Raw genomic sequence first — 22,673 nt, 5'->3', positions numbered from 1 at the left:
ATATGGAAAATTAAGCAAATTTTCGAACAAAGCCAGAGAAAATCATTGCACAGAAACCGTTCTGTTTTCGGTTTTTTCGTACGAGGGAAGTGGATATCGAAAAAAGGCATGTTCGCAGCATTATACTGAAGAGAAACGATAGAAATTTGCTTATCCATACAGAAAACGTTAAATTGTCAACGTTGATGCCAAGTCGGCATCTTTTCAGCCCCCTCCTGCGAAAGCATTTACGATGTCTCAGAGAATCGGCACGAGTGCACGTTTTGAGATTTGCACACATGCCATCACATTCCCTTGCTTCGTGTGAATTAGCATCGCTGTGGCAATAGCCTTCGGAAATTTTACCTCATGAAACGTGCCATTGCTGGTTCACTCATCATTAGCAGGCGTTTTCAAACAAGGAATGTGCATGACTACTAGTTTGAGATTATTTATTACGATAATTTGTTTTGTTTATATATTTCAGTCACATGAGGAGATAAAATGTTCGCAGGCAATAAAAAAAAGAATAATTAACGTTTTTTTAACGACGACGTAGTGCTGCGAACCGGGAAATTGTTTTTACAGCTTTAGAATTGACTGAATTGTTATGTATGGAGACAGAAAATAACATACAAGTGTGCTAATAGGTATATTGAAAGCGTAGCATTTTTATTTGATTGCTAAAAATGATGCGCTAATGAATACATCTTTTCTCTAGACTTTAGTAAAACAGAATGATCTAACACTTTGGTTTTATGCTGTTAGTAGGCAAATAATTTCTTGATGTTGTTATAAATTGTAATATCTCTGTGAAAGTAGTTTAGATTTCAATAGTTTTGATTATTTTAATTTTTGATAGCTTTGTACCATACAAAAGGCTTAAACCCATTAAGGTGTTTTGAAATATTTTCAATAGATATATAAATCACAATATAGTTGCAACAACACGTAGGCTACGTTATATTTGCTCTGAAATAAAATTTGATTCCATCATCATGCATAAACACAATCGAGCTTAGACAAATCGCCCAACATAGAGCAAGTGGATAAACGAAGCAAGAGCAGCATAAAAACGAACACGTAAAGTTTTGAGTTTTGAAAACATCCAGGTCCAGCTCATACCGTTCACAGTTTTTATTTTTCTCTGGTAGTGCAAATCCGGTCAGGGATTTGAGTTCGCGGGTAAGCGAACAGGGATAAATAATGGCTAAAAAATTATTAGCAAAATGTAGGAGTGACGGTTTTGCAGCTGCAGAATACGATTCGTTTGTTTTGAAATAGAACCGCAAACACATCATGTGAATGTATATCGTATTCCCTGTTTTTGGTAAATGTAGAACGACAGAGCGAATAGCGACGAACAACAACATAACAGAATATGTTTATACTACAACGCCAGCATTAAATTGTTCAACAATTTGTGTGAAATGGTATGACACGATAATTCATTAGTTTAACGCATCTCCGTCGAAATATTATTTTCATATTTAGTTTGTAAAGGATGAATAAAAAGTTCCAATTAGTAGTGAAAATGACACATTCACTGACTCATCATTTGGAATCAAAACATGAACCTAAATAAAAAAATAAAACAATTTTCTTAACTTTAATATCCATATGAGCTAGTAAAAACATTTTTGTTAGCGGTAAACAAAGCGACTAAAGCCCAGCTGAGTAAATACAGGAAATTTTTGTAGAATATGTCAAGTAATAGATTTCATATAATTTTACATGTTGTTCTAATACTAAATTCAACACTGTTGGTTCAAAGCAAGGAAACACAAGTTTATTTGATCGAAAGAACGCAGCTGTGCTACTCTAGCTTCACAATCACGTCCTGAGGACATTGTTGCTTATAATTTATCCTACCACTGATTATTTCCCTTTTGAAGGGCCCGCCGGACTCGCTAGGACGTGCCTTTGTGAGGACTCATTCTTCACACCGGTATCAGCTTAAGCCAATGTCTTTGGCCGGCCAATGATGAGGCAATACAAACGAAGAAGCTGGGCAGTACGTGAAACGTGCATTACAGGAAAAAGGAGCGTTGAGGAATGCTATGTGGGTGGGAATACATTTATCACGTCGCAAACAGTTAAGTCCGGTTAGCTAGACATTAGAAACGATGAAACGAAAAAAAACCAGAAGATACTGACGATGTTCTTTTACTTGGATTTGTACCATTCCCAAGTGTGATGATGTATTTAATTAATCGCATTATCTTGCCATGCTCGGTCAACCTAAATGGAAACTACAGTATTTCAATGAATGATACAGGCAGTTTTGTGCGGTGTGGAACAAACTAGCACTAAGAAAATGTCCCATCGATCTTTAGTGTCGAAATGTAAATAGATGTGTGGCTTTTACATGATGATATATTGTCTCCAATTATAATTGGTATAAATCTCATAATATGGCTTTTCGCAATGCCTTTGTCGAGTCAAATAAATGATCCGGTTGAAAATATAATGAAACACACAAACCCTACATATTGGAAAGTTGAATTTAGAACAAATTGAAAATGTATATATATAGAATATAATATTTTTTTCGAATTTTTCTTCGTCGAGAACAAAGTATCTGAGGGCGAACATAGAGTTTGAAGAGTAAGAAGTAAGTTCCGCCACAAATAGTAAGGCGGTTATCAATATCCTTGCCGTTTACGAATCTCGCCATCAATCATAATTTCAACTAAGCATCGTTAGTCGCAATCGGAAGTGTAGCAATCCAAACGAATACCAAAGAAATCTAAAAAACACATTTCAAATCAAAACCAAAAGCTATCTTGAGTTTTAATGCCACAAGGGCCAAAAACCCAACAACGGTCGATTCACGTGCTTGAACAGTTTCACATTTTGTTTTTGTGGCCACATTGTGAGTAGAACGAATGTCGTTGGATGTTGTTCTCTTTTCCTCCGTCCCCCACCATAGTAGAAAAGTTTTGTGTCCATCGGCTGGCAGCGGAAAGCGAGGAAGGAAGTCTCCAGCACTGAGGTTGGCCTTTTGCGGTTGAAACGTGGTTTCAGTATTTTTCAATTTTTCCCTCCTGCCATCGGCTTTTCCTGTCCGACTCCGGCGGACGTACGCTGTTGCAAGCTTTTCGCAACGAGCTTATCGGCCCGCGATGCTTATCGGATGGCATCATGCTGGATGTTATCCAATAAATCTTCCTGAAATCAATTCCGCAGGCTGCCAGCTACAAATGTTGGGTATCGCTCCCTTTTTTGCCGTTCTAGTAGTGGATAAGATTTTGAAACGACTTTTCAACGACCCCGTAACACGCCAAAAGCTCAGTTACATAGTACACATTTTACTGATATTTACCGGCAGGAAGGCGATTTCTGAAATACACGTTTGAAGAAAATGTAGGATCCTCTAGGTCAAGAGACCAAGTGACAGAATGAAGCCTCAGGTGACAAATGAGCTAATAGGAACAGAATGTAAAGATGTGTACATAAATAGTCACAATGTATGAAATTATCAAATCGATTGTATTGTCACCTTAGCGACCCGTACACTAAAGTTGCATTTTACAAGGATAATTAAGGAATCCTATCAGAAACAGTATTGAAAAGTAAGGGTGAATGAAATGACTTTTGTTCTATTTGCTTCTGTATTGTTTTAATCTGTATTTGAGGATGGGAAATTTTAGTAACACTTTTTACTACATGTTTATTACAGAATTAAATGCGCCACTGCCACCAGTGTAGTGCGGATCTTTGCGGAGTTTTATAGCTACACTGAAAAGTGGTTCATCACCCGTTTACCCAACCCCTACGTTTTTCCCCATCAGTTCGTTTAGAAGGATCTTGAAGGTCGTTTCATGAATGTTGTCGCTTCGGAAGGTTGTCGTGGGCGAAGCTCAAAATGTATTATATTTTTATGTAGGGCGTTGTAAATTTGCCTATTTTACTCCAGCAACAGCGACATCGCGAACCAGCTCCGCAATCAATGTTTTTCACTGAAAATCAACAGCCCGCGGCGTCATTGGCGACTGAGTTTTGTCCCCAGCTTAGAAAGCTACCCCGCCGGAAACGCGATTGTGACAGCAAAAGTAAACAATAAAAATAAAAATCCTCGCAAATACAGCACAGGGTCGAGTCAGCGAACGTGCCAGAAGCACCGTTTCACTCAGCGGGCGTCGGTTTGATGGAGGAAGTGGATGGCGTTGTAGGAAAGGCAGAAAACAAAGGACTAAAGGACAAGTTCAGGGTATAGGTGGTATCGAGGGAGAAGCGAAGATAACGAGAGACAGAATTTATTCTTCTCCACAACTAACCTCACTCTTTCGCCGCCATCACCGGAGGGTAGTTGTTCGTAGTTTGGGCTGGCCTTGTGGAACAGTTTCTTAGAGTGGATCGAAGAATCGTTTCTTGCATTCAGGCCGATGGTTCACCGTCTTATCCTGTCTAGGACCTGATGTCGTATATTTTTCCCTTTTTGCCAAAGCCTTGGAAGAAGCTCCAATCGAATAAATAAAATTCAGTTTAATGTATACCAGATATCAGATCAGCCACAACTTTCCTTGCTTGTTCCAGAATTCACATACGATTTCACACACCAACATATACACGCCCCACGATGTGGGTCAGAATGTTTTATGCGTTTTCCGTTCAGAGCATTCGTGCAAAGCCATTAAGAAAGGGGTTTGTGATGGAGGCGTCATTGGCAAATTTTGCTCACTTCTCTCGCCTTCAACGGGATCAGGGCGGGGGAATTCGAGGAGCTCTAAAAATTGGTTTCGAACTGTTTTGGGAAAGTCGCCGTAGGGTCAGCGGGTGAGCTCTCCGGTTCCCGTTTTGCGGTCTAGTGGATTTCACTTGGTTTTATTTTCTTCCACTGGCAAGGAAAGAAAAAACAATTTACTGGCGCCCTTTACTCGGAATGGTCGAAAAATGAAATAGATCCTATTGGTTTGTGGAACGAAACGAACCGAATGATCCGAACAACCGTAATCGTTGCAACATTAAATGTACCGGAACCTTGGCAGGATGAAGTAGATTGAGTCGTTGTCTTAAATGGCGTATAATTCAATTAATCTTAGGAAATATCCTTCAACCGCACAGCACAAAAAAACAACACAAAGTGGTTGAATGCGTTACATGGCTTTTCAAGTCATCCTGGTTTCCTTGTTTGCCGCTTTACCTCGGCCAGTAATGGTTTGTTCGAATCTAAGAACCATAATGGCAGATTAAATTTTGAAGAAAAGTTACACACTTTTCGGTGTTTTTTTATGGTCTTATATACTATCCATTCCGTTACGCAGGAGAACGTGCTTTGCTGAAGTATTGGACACTTTTGCTACGGGCCTTATGTTGAAAAGTTTCTTTTCGAAAACAATTTGTACACAGCAAAGTGTTTTATGTCTTCTCTTTTTTGGCCGTTTTCATCATCTGTCACTTTACGATGCACCAGGGTATGGCATGGTTTTTGCCCATTTCCATAAACTTTTCTCCCGTTTCCACGCTCAAGAGCGAACGACAATCGCTTTTTCATTGGTTTTCCCTTTTGGGCAAAAGATATAATGAACTGTTGTTCATTATCACTTTCAAAGACCACATCAATTAAAAAGTGAGGCTTTAGTCCTTCATTGCTATGCATAGCACTCAGAGTCCGCGGACAAAGGAACAACGCATCCATGAGCTCGGCAATATTTTACCGGAGCGAAGTAAATACGCAAAAAATTCTTCGGACGATGTTTTCTCAGCATACAGAGAGCGTAGGATACTTTACGATTCTTTGTGTGCAGTAAGCAAAAATGGTTGGTAAATTCGGAGGAAAAAATATTTTCCCTTGGGTACGCTTTGAATTTGGAGCAAATAAATTGACCCCTCGGATACTTCATAAAGTAAACTCCAATACCAATTAGGCTGAACGAAGAAACGAAACTTTGCGCCCATAAGTCGTTTGGAGCTGGGAGGTTTGTTAGGGTAGAGAAGAATCGTTTAGAAAGAGAAAGCATTTGAAAGAGGCTACGAATTTTCCATAAGCCTCATGACAGCATTCGTGAGACGTGCTCAAGCAAGACACGATAAGCTGCTCACGCCTCCGACTACGAATTGAGGCGGTAGATTAAAACTTCTTCCTTTTGAAGAAGGCCTCGAGGCCACGTGTGGCGTGTTGTTCGATAGTTCGTACGACCGCTTCGATAATAGACAAAGGGAGAAAGAAGCTTCCAGCAAGGAAGCAGGCAAAAAGTTACGTCCAGGATCGTTCTAATCTTGATTGCTGTTGCTTGTAAACGGTATATTCGTGTTGCACACTCGGATTAAGGCAGGTTTATGTTTCTGGGGACCGAAGCACAGGCTGGACGACATCGATTTTCACTGGTGCGTATCGAGTCGATCGTCTGCAACGGCACTGATGATTGGTTTCTGTGCCAATAAAGGAAGATGAAAAAGTGTCAGCGTGTATGCAATGGACCAGACACCGGCAGTATATCAGAGGGAATAACAACCAAGTCTGGAAAGACAGGACATCTCTCGGACGGGCAAAACCATTTCCTCGTTTCGTGTTAATGGTTGGTTTGAATCAATTACCGCTCCGTTGTGTCTTGCCTGCGGATGCGTCGGTATGATTTACACACTTCCGCATTTATGTACCACTTCCGTTTCGGTCCGAAAATTCTTCCACGTGGCACGTTCAGGTGCCTCGAAACGGATCCCAGGGTGGGACGCGAAATTAGCCGGCAACAAATTCCATAAATTCAAACGATTCACGACTGTATTCATCATTTCCGTCATCACCCGAGCGACCAAAACCCGACCAAACGAACCGTATCCCGCAACCTGGCATGTTCTGCGTGCGTACCCCTCGAAAACGTGCCAAGATCATTACGATAGATCATCATAGCATTCATTAAATTAATGGTTCCGCATGTGAGACTCCAGCGGCAGCTCCGCGTTTGACCAGCGTTTTTTAGGCCCAGTCCTTTTTCGGCTCGTTTCATCCGTTTCTCGCGTCCGGAGCGAACGACTGGATAATGGACCAAAGTTTTCCCACCGCGATCACGAAGTCAGTCCACTGCATTACAATACGCAAGCCTCAATTCGGATTGGGATGCAGAAAGCGATAGGGAAAGCGAGGCCAGCGAGGCCGAAAATATACCAGAAAATGTCCTATTTGCCAGTTCACGGAGGATGTGGAAGCAGCTTGAGAGACCCGAAATCCGTTTCCCGTGCACCACTCGCCCGCTCGTCGGATGGTAAAGGGCAAAGGGCAATTACCCGAGAATTATGGTGGTAAATAAATCATAATTATATCCTGCTACTCATCGTAGGCCTAGTGGACTGGCCTTTGCATTCCCGAAATATGAAGAACCTACGATGCGCAGTTATGCATGCCTGCTAGCACAGTTCACACACCTGGACATGATGAAGGCACTCGCCTGGAATTCAGATCATTTAAATGGTATAGTTGTGTCAAACATACCAACAGGTGGAATTCGGGGACGAAAAGTGGTAATTGCAAGAAATGGAACCAATGCAATCATTGGTATTTTCCATGATTTGTTAACAATGTATTGTGTTCGGTTGTTGCTATGATTATACCAATACTGTATCATACTCCGAGCCGGAATCTCGCGGCGTTTATTGTGTTCGTGACTGTACGAGCGGAATGGTGGCCCAAACGCAATCCTAAACATGAGAAATGGTGGACCATCGACGATACGATCTTTTGGGCAATGCGAATCCGGGAATACCGATGGGATGTTTATCATTCCACTGGGCACACATGGATTTATCGCTTTTGGCGTTGACTGACCCAAGGCAGTACTCGTTGAGTTTAGGACGTGCCTTCACAACAAAGGAGAGAACGCTTGAGTAACAATTCTTAGAGATCAGTTTTTGTAACACGCTATCCAATAGCTAAATGCATGGAGTCGTATGTCTTAAAAAAGTTTCGTATCACTTAATGGACAATATTTGAGTAGTTTGAATTTGAAGAAAAAACTTTTAATATTTTCAGAAAGTTGTGAAGCTCGTACAATAACTCACCCTTTATAGCACCCAGGATTGGGTGGTTATTGTGTTCACATATTTCTGAAACATTGCTTGCTTTATTTGGCGTTTTGAAATTGGTAAATTCTTTGATTCTGTTGATTTTAGTTTGAATAACAAGAATCAATCCCAGTATTTTCTCTTGAGGGAAATTGCGTTATTTTCACAAGACGGACGTAACTGGCGAACATTTCCAACATCATCGGCATGCAGCCTTTGGATGCCAGTAGCATGAAAGAATAAAGCATTTTCGTTTTTTCCGCAAATTGCCCGCAAAGCATAGCATGTCCGTTGTGGCGCCGAATCTTGGCAATTGAAAGGAAAGCGATTGTTGTATCCTTTGCAGAAGCTTCCTGCTGCTTCACGATGGTGCTAGAGCCTGCCCGAGGCCAACGGAAGTAGTTAAGTAAACTTGCATGTTTGTGGCGTGTATTTCTTCTTTCTTGAGCTGACAGTTCCAGTAGCTTGACGTGGAAAGTTCCAGTGTGTCGAGGGAGCATTTTTTCGTGCAACAATTTTCGTTGAGAAAAGTTTATTCAGCTAATTTATATGTTTTTTTTCTGAATCCTTGTTGTAATAGGGTTCAATGTATTTTTCTCCAATCCTTCTCTATAAAAATACTATCAGTTTTAAAAACATGCTGCACTTTGATTCACCCTGTTTACAAATACAAATTGTACTTAAAATCCCTTAAATCGTTGACTTGTCGGTTTTGGTTTTGTTTTCACTTTAAAGTGGGGAGAACAATTTGTGAGATATTTACTTTGCGTTGCGAAGATGATTTTAATAGTAGTATCAGTAACCATTCACGCGTTAACATGTTTTTTAAGCATATTTTCTTGTTTAGTTGAAAGAAATATTGGCACTTTTGACAAACTGTGCAAGATACCAGGGAAATTATCAAAGAGTGCAGCGTGTACAGGTTGAAATAAAATTTTGTATCCTGTCTACAGGACTAGCTAGTCTACAACCAAGAAAATATAGAAGCAAGCCACGCAAAAGGGTCATAATCTCGAATCAGTCATTAAAAAGATAGAGGACAGTAACTCATCGTAAAACCAACAGGGGAACCATTCATTGAAAGTTTTTGTTATCGCTCTATGCGGATGGATCTTGCAAAAGTTTTATTCCTTGAAACGGTGAAACTCCCGTAATTTTAGTAAAAATTAAACTATTACAAAAATTACAGAAATTACTAACAATTACAGAAAACAATAATCTAAATTTCATTAATTTATTTTAACCCTTGGCTAAGGAATGGTCCCAAGCCGCTGCATCAATGCCAAGTAGTGTTTGTATTTGAAACAAACTTACACGATTGGTGTTAGAATTGCATATGACGAAAAATTTAATGATGAGTTTAAGATTTACCTTAGAGCAATAATTTACACGGTGTCGCATTGTCTCATTTCCGGTCTTGCGTTACAGTGGCCTTATTTCCTTAAGTAGATAGGTAGGATGCGCAAAACGGAAATAAATTTTACTGTTGCGCATTTAATCAAGAGTGGTGTAGACGTTTGGAAGAGAATATACCAGAATCTGAAGCACCACTGTGGCAGCACATAAACTGTTAGGTTTATGAGAAGGATGGAAAGATGATCTCATAAAAGTGCCTCTTGCTACATTGAAGGAAATTAATGATACAAGAGGTGATATTTTATTGGTGAGAATGCTCATTTTTTCACCCTGGCATAAAGTACGCCCGCAAGATAACAGATTTATAAGGGCGCTAATTTCATAATCAGTCGGATGCGACAAACCCTTTGTCTCTTTGTCTTTGCCGGACTGGGTGAGTTTGATGTATGTTTGTATGAGTAAAGACGAATTACAGTTTGCCGGAAAATGGTGGCGAAGCGTTTTCTTAGATTTCTGGCGCGAGGCAGTTAATTTCACGCTTGCCTGCGCTTGCTCTTCACGAGAAGAATTTTATTGGCATTCAAATTAAATGATTGTCCGAGTTTGCGCTTCCATCCCCAATGAGGGTGCGTTCATGGTGACCCGGTAGAAAGTTTTTAATTAATTTATAAAGGGATTAATATAGGGATGAAAACCAGAACCATTAGCCATTCAGCGCAATGTCAACCGGCTACGGAGAAACTTCTCTGGCATTCGAGGGTGTAGTGTGAATCTTGAGAACGTTTCGGTCCCTAACATGGGTAGAAATTGAAAGTATTTTTACGGAAAAATAGCTTCGGGTGAAGTACATGCCGAAAAGGATGTATTTTAACGGATTTGGCCTCATTGTAGACATCAGCAAAGATAGAAAGTATCTAAATATATATAAATATTATTTAATAAAAACTACTCGTCTAGATATTCTACTAACGACTGAAATGTAACTTCATTTCCTATTCGTTTAGCTACTAGCAAGACATAATAGAACAATTAAGCGCCGTTTTGCATTATGTTTTTATTTTTCCAAAAGATACCTTGCAACTTTGTTAAGCAACAAAGGCTTGTCTAAATTGACTGTTACCTACTGTTTTTTTCGGAAAGAGACAAAATTGTGAGTAAAGTTTTGGCTCATCCGCATACGAGTGTGCTGTATTTGCTTTTGACCTGTTCACCATCCTAAATATCCGGGGGCCATTAGTGAAGTATTCTGGGAATTGGTTCGTCAACTGCTAAGTACTCAAGCTGGGGTTGTTGCGAATTCGCTATGGTCCATTCGTTATGTATGCTTTTCTAACAAATTTGATTTGATTCAATTTGATGCTACTTTTTTATTTACATTACCGTCTAGAATGTGGAATGGAAACCGAAGTCCGAAGACCCACCAATTGGGAGTGTAGGAAAATTGAATTCGTCACTGTTGAATGAGATGAGAAGGTTGAAGCGCAGGTTACAATTGATAAAACGAAGTAGCTTCCGACGAAAACGTGCTAGGCTCCATCGAATGGAAATAATCGAATTTATTTTGGGTGGTATGTGCCACAAACATCAAACTTCCCGCATCTAAAGCTGGCTGTGAAAACTATATGCTTGTGATAGGCTGACCCCTGGGTGACCGGATGAATCCTTCCCTTTGAGGCTCGTCGGTCACCCAGAGGTGAGTGCTGGTTGCTTTCAAGCGCGTCAGATTTAGGTTTTTAGCTTCGAATTCGTGTTTGCACACTACACGAAGCGAACGGCCAGATCAGAGAGGCACTCTAAGCTAGCTTTACTATGGGCGTTTCAGCAGCGGGGGTTGTAGTTTGAACATGTGTCGCCCAAATTTGACTTAGCAAAACTCCGCCAGCCGTATCAAAAGTAGCCGTGCAGTGCAGTCACCGGAAAGTAAGCAAACGAACTAAAAAAGACGGCGAAATCACAACACACCGGGAAGCATCGTCCGTTGCTTCCAGTGATAATAAAAAGTAAACATGTGTATCGATATCAGGAGGTACTCCAATGTTTGCCTTTCTGATGTTGTGCACCATATCAGCAAGGTGTAACAAACGGATGGCGACAGCAAATCAACGGAACGACAAAATACCAAAATTGTAATACGCACAACACGCGTCCTTCACCGGAATTCAAACATTTGCACAACATCGTGTCAAAGGAGCGTATTGTGTGTGCGCATGTTTTTGAATTGTAAAAAGCCCTTCACATGGTATAGATCGTCACAAAGCAAAGAAAAAATAAAAAAAAGCGTTCAGAAATGAGGGGAATCGTGTGAGAGGAGGAAGTTACAAAACAGGTATTTGTATGAATGATTGGATGCTGACTACGTTTGTCAAATTTCATTCGTAAGGAACGACGGAAGCGAAGTTTATAAAATTTCGACGCCAGGATATCATGCTGTTTGAAATACCTGGAGCGATGCTATTCGATCAAAGTTTGTAGGATAAGATCTGCCAGTAAGGGCATTGGCACAGTTTATCTTTGCTTACCGTTGGGAGGAAAGATGGAGAAACTTTCCATGCTCATATGTAGGAGATAAGAATAATGCGGAATTTGATGCTTCCAACTTGAAATGTAGGCCTGTCTCGAGAGTATCGAGCATTTGGTCTGTTTCAACAGGCAGTAAAGCTGCTCAAAAAAGGAACGCGATAACTCCTTCGGCTAAGGCATCAGTGTTGGAAGATGTTTGTGTGTCTTTCCGTAACGTATACGATGATGATCAGTGTTGGAAGATGTCGGTATGTCTGTCAGTGTTTGTATCTAAGTGAATCGGTGGAAGATGTTTGGTGGGTAAAAAGTTGTTGGCTTACCGACTTGTGAATCGACGGAAGCCGACGACACACGCCGAGAGGTTCCAACTTTTTGGAAGTCATTTTCGTTTTCAACAGCTTTCCCATCTGCCTTCGTCCCTTTGCGTCCCTGATCCTTCGATCGTTGTAGGAATGATGGATTTCTTTTGGCATGTTTCTCGAACTGTTGCCAAGAGTACTGCGTTATGTAGAAAACGTTGGAAAGGACGATCGTATGTATCAGCATCCAATGAAATCGGCACCTCCCACCGTCACTGGCAAGGGAAAGTGATGAGGGGGGGGGAGGGAGAGGGGGGTTTGTACGAAGCGGGGCAATCCAACAGGAATCGCAAAATTCATTCAATATTCATATTACGATTCCATTCGACCGAAATATCCGACCGAGTTTTGGCATGGTCGTGAGTTCTCGTGGGATTGTGAGATCGGTGGTGTGTTTTTTCTTTTTCTTGGCTGCGGTATTTTCGCCCATCGCTGGGACTGGAAATCGGTGGGTTGGGATGAAAATTCGATAAGCCGGAAAGACGACGAGTTTGCGGTATGAGCGGGCAGAACGCGACGAGCCAAGGGCTCTGGGACCATATTTCACGCATATTGGTAAGATTTGTTCTGAAATACGCCATGGTTGGTTCCAGCTCAAGGAAGGAATATGTTTTCTTTCTTGGGATTTTAAGCTTTCTCCATCACCGTTGTGGTATGCCGAGCCAGCATTACAACCCCAAGGGAGCTAAAAAGGTTGCCCCGGATTTGAATTCATCGTCGCTTGCTTTCAATCGACGCGACTAAGGTCGTTCGATGAAAAATCGGTCTCGGCTTACGGAAAGGTTGGACTATTTAAATTGTGGCAAACCCTTTCAGGGTCTCGTCGACGAGCCCGTGTGGTTTACCTCTGCCCGATTCAGGGTGGGACTTTGTTTTGATTGAAACGATTGGCTTTATGGATGGATTTGAATCGAAAACTGTTCGTAGATTTGATAAAGCCATTTAGTAATTTGGAGTTTTGCTTTTGTTTGTTAACAAAACCTCAATTTCCTGCATTTCTGACGTAAATCGTTTAACTACATAGAGCCGAAATGTCCCAAAAAAGAAAAAAAAGAAAGAAAAAAAACTGTAGACCCATGATGATTGAAAACTTAACCTATTAGAGATTGCTTTTTTATACAAACGTGCCATCACAAATAAAATGTCCGCAAATTGCTTCAATAGCTCAGGACAAGATTATAGCATCAGTCTGCTGCTGAAAGTTATTTTGCTCCACCTTGGAATTCCTTGAAGATAGAAGCACATACATAAAAGATAAGCCCTCAGCATCGTCAGCTTAACGCAAGAAACTGCAAAAGGAAGCAGCACATCTTAGCTGTTTTGGAAAAAGACGGAGTCTTATCTGGAAACGCTGCAAATAAACTCGTTTATCTGTGTCCACTCACCTGCCTGATGTTTTTGGTAGTGATGGATTTTCAATTTTTTCTCTCTTAAATGTGTCAAACTACCAATCAGAAACATGAAATTAAAGTGATAAAATCATATGTGGTTGGGCGTATTTTAGAGTGCAATTGTTAGCATGTTAAGGGACTTTCAAAGGCAAATATATGTTTGCCTAAGTATAAAGTAATTATTTTGAAAATTACACAACATTGAAAATATATAACATTTAGCAAAGTTGGTTTTGCAAATTTGCTAAGAACGTTCTTGTATCACTGTCATTAGCAAAGAAAGTTAGTCTTCAACGGTAAATCAACTTTTATTCAATAAGTCAAGAGGGGGAGTTTTAAGAATAAACTTTTTCCCTCTTAAGTTTCAATATCCTGAAAAAGGATCAGAAAAGTTTAAATGATCCAAGGATATTCCCGGATTATCTCAACTAGGCAGCGGATGGCAAAAAACTTGAATCGGAAATTGTCGGGTTGTCATGATTAATTGACCATGTCATTCAACAACACCTGGCCCTTCAGAAATGAAATATTTAAATATTTAGTCAGCAAGAGAAGGCTGTTTCTTTCAAAATAAATGATTCATCCAGTGTTTGTGGTAACACATTTGAGTATATATAAAAGCGGTTAAAATTTTCCTTTTTAGGGTTTTGTACTTTAGAGTTGTTTTATTGAAAGAACCTGTGACAAACATATCATACTTGAATAATTATGTTGTGCTAGTTGGAAACATATCCATAATTTATAAGCCTAGATTTGTTATTGCAATGCTCAGTTGACATCCTTGTGCCAAACCTTTTTCAAGTACATTCAGTAACACCTCGAATGCAGGTCAATACGACCGATTGCATGGTGTTACCTATTTGCATTTCGTTTTAACACACCCACACTGTCACAACTAGCTGCATTGTGATTCATGTGAAATCGATCCAATGATGCAACCCGATCACGCGCACGCATGGATACGACGATGGAACTGGAAGCAAGCAAAAATTGATTCCGCAATCGAGTTGCGCTTAAATTCAATATGTTCCCAGGATTACGATCTGAACGTTGTGGACCGTCAGTGTTGACTGCATAATGTAAATAAATATACCGACGAGGAACTCTGATGACTGTCACACTGTTAAGGTGGTGGTTTGGTCAGTGCGAAGTCGTGATTGAAATGCAGATCTATAGATCTGAATGTTGCTGGCGAAAACCGATCGAACAGGTCGCTACGTGTGTACTTAGAGTTACATGTGTACTTCCGTTCACGACAGGAATTGCTTGCAATATTCGATGGTTTAATATATTTTACTAGTCTGAAACATTTAATACTGTTCGGATCCGCAGATAAGTTGAAAAATATTAAATTCGTAAGTTTTTTAGATATATTTAATAGTATCAACAACATTGAAAGAAGTATGCTTCTTCTCGGTAAGCAACTCTAAGTCAACTCTATTTGATCTGCGCCAAAGATCTCTTCTATCTAGTCGGAAAACTGATAAGTTTTGCCACCCCAATAGCATACTGGTGACATCGTAGTTTATTGATTTAAATAGGATGGGAACTTGATTTAGTTCGAAAAAACTAGCACACCATATTTTGACGAAACAAGGCTAGAGAACTCCAATTTTTGCTTTGGATCATAAATGTAACCGAAATAAGAAGAACGCATTTCGGGAATTCGTGGAAAAGCTAAATTGCGTAGGAAAATATGCAGTGCTGGGAACCAGTTAACTGGTTTTGGGGAAATATTAACTTAAGTAGAAAAATCGAAAATCACGTGAATGTCAAATCAGACGCTCACGCACAATCACTTCGCCAGGTATGCAAACTGTATAATTAGAATGTTATCTAAGGTAGATAGAAGAATCATATGTCCGCCAATATACCAAACTGCTGATAATCTAACTTATTTTATAAACGAAGTACAAGTGATGATCGTTTGTAGATAAAAATTTAGTTGGTTTTACCGACGGTGATAGGAAAGTTACGATTAGTTACACATGCATAATCTCGCATCAGCACATGGGCCGATAACGATTGTTAATAGCGACTGCAGCAAACGTGTTACAATGTTTTGGACATCCCGTGGGACGATTGAAGATTACTTTTATTGGTCATATGGATCAGCGCTGGATCACCATAAAACAATGTAATCAAATATAAGAGAGGCTCGGCAAGGCGTATTGTCAAACAACTATATTGTCTAGCAACAATCGATGGGGCAAAGCCGAAACCAACTGAATTGGTAATCATCATAAATCTCAGCAGCTGGAACAGGCTGTTTCGCGAAGTTAACATGCTTCTTGAATGTTGGTGCCTCGTTGCCTGCGAAAGACATGCGTGCTACCAATTCGGCATGCTAACTACATTCGCCAATTTCTTCCGTAGGCACCCAAGAAAGGGAAAAGCGCGACGTAGAGTGTTGTGCGTAAATTTTCCATAAAATAACAATAAATTATCCGGTGCATGTTTCCGTTACTCGGGGTGTTTCAGGGTATTGGAACAGCATCCGACACAGGATGGGTTGGGGACTTATTGGTGTAAAGGTGAAATTTCCTTCGTTTCTTGAACTGGTGTTCGGTTCACTGCACAATTCGTTGTAAAATTTTCCGGTACCGCTCACTGAAGAAGTTGGAAAAGTAGAGAGGTTAGACTTCGTAAAAGTTACGCGATAACGAAAGCCAAAATGCTGTGTCTGATGGTTTATTTGCTTGAGAAATTACGGCTATTCAAAGTAAACTGGGGAAAGAATTCGAACAAGGACATACTTTTTATAAGCTCGTTACTCGATGGGAAGCAAGCTTGTTTCGGCGTTATGCCTCGTTGATTATTTTTGGTCCGGCCGTTAGCAACCGCAACAGTGACAACAATGATTTATTTGCCGTCATAAATTAAAAGCAATTCATCACGACATGGCCACTGAATGCATCATCGAGTAGCGTTGAGTGCTTTCTCCAGGACAACTAACACTGGCGTTACATTTGGTTAACCTTCCATTCCATGAGCGATTATGTGACACATTTAATCCGTCCAGTATCCGATTGATGAGATTGAATTAGTGGCAAGTGTTATGATACGAATTCACTTAATTATGGCCAAATCGGCACTCTTTCTTTCCGGGACAAATAAAATCGTATCTCGTCTCCATGAGATACAAACGTTCATTTGTTGTTCAAAATTCTTTCCGAATAGCAAAAATTTCCTGGTAGAACAATAATTCTCTCGGCTGGTGGTGCAATTGAAATGGAAATGAACGTTGAGAGTTAAATTTAATGAATATGAAAACGAATTTAATTATAGCCATGCCGGTTGCAAACCATTGTATTGTTCTTTTAGTTGTGTTCTCGGCACATCAATAGCATTTGTAGCTGGTAATAATTTTGCTCATAACAAATCAGGGTCCTTCATTAGTACCCAAGTGGGAGGGAAAACACTGATTTACAGAAAATTGTCGGTCAAACACATTCATTGTGTATGTTTGTCAGCACTAATATCCCTTCGCAATCGCAAATTGGAGAAGAAAAGCTAAAGATAACTTAATTTACTTCCTGCTCTGGATTAGACACCATTTCATCTTGAGAATGCAAGCATACCTCTGTTTCTTTTTGTCCTTCAGCATCGTGAAGTGCCAAATGAAATTTGTCCTCTTAATTCGGTCCAATTTTGCGACGTTGGCATGAAAATTTGTGGCTCATTGAGTTGTACCGGAAGCCTCGCAAAGAAATGTCCACGTTGTACAAGCGTGAATACTTCCAGTAGCTTGATTGTCAGATACGTGTCCTTCTTTCTCTGTCCTCACTTTTTAACGGGTTTCCGACGAAGAGTCTTCCTTCCTGGATTGCACAATTGACACACATAATCTAATTAACGACTAAATTAAACAAGCGAAAAAGTTGTACTCCTTGGTTTGTCATCATTCTTTATACAACTTTTCCGCAGGTACAACTTGCCTCCACCTCCAAGGTTTCATCGGATCCGGCCAAAGTGTGGGATCTCAATTTAAATATATTAAAACTACGAATCGCGGCAAGTTAAAAAATCCGCACTTCATGGATGTTTTTGTGCCTTATGCTGTAAAAGAACCTTTACGTCTATGGGATTTCTCCAACGAGTAATTCAGGTAACCGGATGAAAGTCCTTAAGGTGGCTGTCGCAGGAAGGAAGTACAAAAACGAATTCGGTCGGATCAGAAAAGGATGTGCGATGCTCAATTTGCTCAAGACTTCACGCAAAATCCAGGACTAGGGTAAATCTGGTAGGGGAACAAACGGAAGAAATAAAGGATGAAAACTTTTGTCACTCAAACCTTTTTGCTTCTTTTCACTGTTCCACTAGTATGACCATGAAGGGATATTCTTTGCGATGTTAGAGAAGATGTTACAATGACGGAGTGTTTTTCTTACGTTGATCACACACTAACGAATTAACCAAGGACTCTGGTTTGCTGGCTACTGTTCTAGGGGCGATGGAAAATGGTGGTGTGGCACAGCTGAAAGTAGGAAAGTTTATGAACACAATTTTCTTCAGCTCCACCATTGGATGCAGAGAACAACGATGCTTTCAATGCTGTTAAATGTTTGTGTGCGTGTGTTTGTTTAAGTGGTTGCGATAATTATGTTTTGCACCGAAACCACAAGTGCGTAAAATTTACTTTAGTAAAATGCATTTCTAAGTGATTTAAGGATGAAAGTTCCGTGGCATACCACACGTTAGTGCATCTTTCAAAGTTATGTAGGTATAGTTATACGGTGTACATAAGAGTACAAGGAATCGTATACCTTGTGGTTACCATCGTATGCAGTGAATCTTATATGTAGTTTTTAGTTCATCATCTTGTTCTATTCTAGGTAAAGCTGGTACGCGACAAAAAATAAAATGAAGACAGATGTAAAAACACAGCCAACAGTGGAACTTGTATTTGTCTCTCATGTGACTGCGTGAGGAAAGGAGCATGATTAAACATCGCCTAGGACGCTTCGCAGCAATGTGGTTGCCCCATTTATGCTCCAGGAAATCCAATCAAGGATCCGTACATGAATGAACGAACACGGAAATGTGAGGGAAGGCGCTGGGCATTTTTCTACTGCCAGCAAAAGTGTATCATCTTTACTATTCAGAGAGTACAACAGGAAATGCGACAAAATCTACACCACGTAAGACCGGTTATCTAAGAAATGGGAGCAGCAATGCTTGCATTCCGGAATGAGGGAGAATGCGTTTTGGGAAAGTTGAAAGGTGAGTATGTGGTGGTGCCATCTAGGATTTTCCACGTCACAATCAAGGATGGTGATGGAATAAAAGCGCGCGATAATGCAATCACTGGCGCTGCGGTTTACTGAAATGCATCTTGCGACATGAGAAAATGTTTCAGGAAAGAGGTAAGAGCAAAAATGGAAGTTTTGAAAAGTGCTGATGACATTCATAGTGACAATCTCTTATGTTACAATGAACGGCAACTGCCGCTGATGCACAAATATGATGAAAGTTAAGAGGTAGGGGAATAAGATCGATACCGACAGCAATTTTCTTTCTCTGAAACTAGGCAAGACTGATTTACTGATTGTTTCCTTACAACAGTTAACTGTATATTATTTTTAATTAAATCCTCCGAAAACGGATTAATCACCGCAGTATTTGAGATCCTCTTTCAGCTATTTGAATTCTAGCAAATGTTTTGCTACAATACACGATACAACCAACTCCAGCTCCAAGTAGACACAGTCAGAAAAAACCTGTTAAAATCGTTGGTGAGAAAATAATGTTCATGTTTAAAAGGCGAATCAAGACCATAGAATGGTATTCATGAAGAAAATTTCCTTCTGCTATTGCTTTGGGTCGTTGGGAGGTCGTCAAAGCGAGAGAGAGAACAAGAAAAAAAAACAATGAAAGCGGTAGCTATGTCTCCGTTAAAAGGACATCTGGAACCAGGCTTACTCAAACAATTAGATAAATAATTTTTATTCACCAAAAGGGAGACAGCGCATATTGGTGTAAAGGCATATACTTTTGGGAACATGTTGAAAATATAGAGAAAAACAAAAAACTCAAACGAAGTAAGAGAATGCCCTCGGAGCATAGAGCTAAAACGGCTGAAAGTCGCACCAGAAGAATACATGAATTAATTATCATAATCAGCTCTGTTAAAAGGTTGGCATTGTTTGGCCTGCCTTGCGGAGGGTTGCAAAGTTGTGGTGCCATTTTCGTGTTTGGTTTCGCTTTTTCGTTATTTTTGTCTACCATACCCGGAAGCACCACGTTGTTAGTGAGGTTCTTTTTCCGCCGTTCAACACCGTTCCAAATTGCTCCAGTACGGTAGAAAGCCGTTAAATTATGAAATGTTGATAATGCCTCATGTTTATGATTTTGTAGAAGGATACTGCATTTTTAACACCCAGATAGAGTGTTGCAACCATGGGTCATACACCAGCTATCGTATGCATACAGTTGCATCAGCATAGGAAGTAAAACAAAAGTACAAACGAGTTGTATATGCTAAAACTAACTGAAATAAAACAACAATCAATGCATATTTGCAACTATCAATGTAATTTATGTGTTACGAAAGAATAGTACACACTATAGTATAAAATAGTATAAAATGTTATGCAAAATCAATTGAAGAAGAATGGACAAAACACATGCAAATGTTTCTTAATACTCTAGCTATACTCTACTCGCGAAGAAAAGCCAGAAAACAGGAAAATTAAAAGAATAGAGCCTGCAATGCAACGTGGAAGCAGAATATCGTAGATACCTTCTCGGTTTTCCCTCGTCTCGTCGACTCTTATGCTGCCAATCGTGAATTCTAAGAAAAGGAAGTTAAGAAAGGGGAGATTGAAATGAGAAAAGTAAACGAAGGTAATGTTGCTAAAGATCAGAATTTTTTCATTGATTTTTTAATAATACGTTGGTACTGTACAATACGGCCTGGCCGTCCAAATATATATATATAAAAAAAAAAAAATACGTTAGTACTGAGCTAATTCTTGGCCAGGATGCAACACATCAACCTTTTCATTGTGTTTTAAATCGACGGTGCGATCGTTGTTGTGTTCCTACTATTTCACAAAAATATAGGTTTAAATAGCAAGGGTTTTAAAATGTTTTAGATACACATATCATAGCTTGTCATATTACTTCTTTAAAGCACATACAACACAATACCATAAACCATTACGTGATGTAAAGGTTCTGTTGTTCATTTTGTAATCAATCATATTTTTATACACATTACAATTGGTTCTCAACAGTATAATAAATAAGCTAGGTTTGGGAGAGCGCGACCTCGTTACTTTGGAATATTTGGCCATCATTAATCACGGAAAAAAGCTATTCAGAAAGTGATATCCAGTATTTGCTATACGTTTCGATAAGAGGTCTAGTATTATGCTTAACTTCTTGCTGTATGTTCTTGCCACGTTGTATAACTAATTTCTGGAATTTTCTCATGAATTTTTCTTACGTTATGGTTGTAAACGCAATCAATTCATGTTGGAATAGAAAACCTCGAAAACAAATTATAAGAAATCTAGGAAAACATAATTGTTAACTATCAGGAATATTTTACAAACGTCGCAAACATTATCTGTTTTGTAATGTAAATATAAACAAAAAGACAAGTGACTTGATTGTGATGACATCTCAGTGGATTTGATGCATTGAGTAATTCATCTCTTGTTAAAATTACAATTAAGCTTTAATAGGATAAATCAATCATCATTGGCAAATCACGATGGTTTGAACGATCGATTAAAACATAGTTATTAGTATTATATAGCTTACGCGTGGGGGGTCCGCGACAGCCGAGCGGTAGCGCCGGTTAGAAAATCGGCCCATGAGCGTCGGGGCTCACCACCTCGACGGCGTGGGTTCGAATCCCAACCGAGACCGGACCCTCCCCTGTACGAGAGGACTTAACTATCCACGTACAACAGGGAACCAAGTCTCGTAAGCCCTTAACGGGCAGGCATGACCGCCAAGAAGAAGAAGAAGAAGAAGCTTACCCGTGAGTAAATTTTGAGGAATTTTTTTTTTTTTTTTTTTAATTTTAGAGATTTTGACCTATTCGGTCATTCATCTCTCCAATTTTGAGGAATGATCTATTGAATTTATTATTGATAAGTTGGGTGTATAGCAGAGTGAAACTATGTCATGATTTTAATCGCATATCAAGAGAAATACGTGGAAATATTTTGTATCTTAATAATTTGTTGATTGTTTACACGGAAAATATTGCTAAATTTTAAAAATATATAGCGTATAATATAGCAATTTGTATGTTTCGGAACAAAAAATGGTATAATTAAACTGCTAATTTTGGTTATGATGAGTTATGTTTTCGGTCCAGCGCTTACCTCTACTCAATATCAGAAGCAATATCGTCGTTGAAATCGATGCCATGTTCCGCAACATTTTGTCGACCATGTGCGCCCTTGTAAGGACTATTTGTTTACGGTCTTTTGCTTTAAATACTCCTTACTCCGATTGAGAGGCAGGTATAACAACATCGACCCCGACGGAAACTAGAGATGTCAATGAATGTTGGAGATTTGCGTGTTGTTGAATTGTATTTTTGAGCGAAATTTTTTACACCACAAACACAAACGTACGATCCTGTTGGAGAATGCACAGGATGTTATACACGTCCTACTAAACGATTTTCAGCACACACATAAGGGACAAGGTATACACAGTGTTGCACACATTCACAAACACACAACCTCTGGCCCCCAGCACCTTTTTCTTCATACTTTTGTATCTCAGCACTCATTCTAAACACGTCTGGATTGCTATCACTGAGGAAAGATGTGCGAAATGAAAAATTTAAGCACTTTTCACTTGCTATTCCCCAACCTAGAACAGAAACTTTTTCCAAGATAGTTTTTTCATACACTTTTTTCATCTGTTCAGACACTACGATGTTTGGATTCACTGGTTGTTTTGCTACAATTTGTTTGTAGCTTTTTGTCACACGTTACAGGCAAGAGGTTGAATAACTATCCGTCGTTTCACATCGAATATATCTGTGTTATCTTGCTACGACGATGACTTATTCGAACCATCCTTTCGTCATATGCCA

The 22,673-nt window shown here is 39.6% G+C and overlaps 1 protein-coding gene across 1 annotated transcript in view; it reads right to left on the bottom strand.

Moving 5' to 3' along the window:
• LOC131286599 (zwei Ig domain protein zig-8-like) overlaps window positions 1–22,006 on the bottom strand; it is a 38,987-nt gene extending 16,981 nt beyond the window's left edge. The window contains exons 1-2 of the mRNA XM_058315577.1: window positions 21,949–22,006; window positions 20,349–20,399 (exon numbers count right to left, since the gene is read on the bottom strand). Of these exons, the coding sequence (XP_058171560.1) occupies window positions 20,349–20,399; window positions 21,949–22,006 (109 nt within the window). The remainder of the gene's footprint in view (window positions 1–20,348; window positions 20,400–21,948) is intronic.
• Between the last annotated feature and the right edge of the window lie 667 nt (window positions 22,007–22,673).

This window comes from Anopheles ziemanni, chromosome 3 (genome assembly GCF_943734765.1).
Source record: "Anopheles ziemanni chromosome 3, idAnoZiCoDA_A2_x.2, whole genome shotgun sequence".
Taxonomy (NCBI): domain Eukaryota; kingdom Metazoa; phylum Arthropoda; class Insecta; order Diptera; family Culicidae; genus Anopheles; species Anopheles ziemanni.
This window is presented reverse-complemented; position numbering and strand designations above follow the sequence as displayed.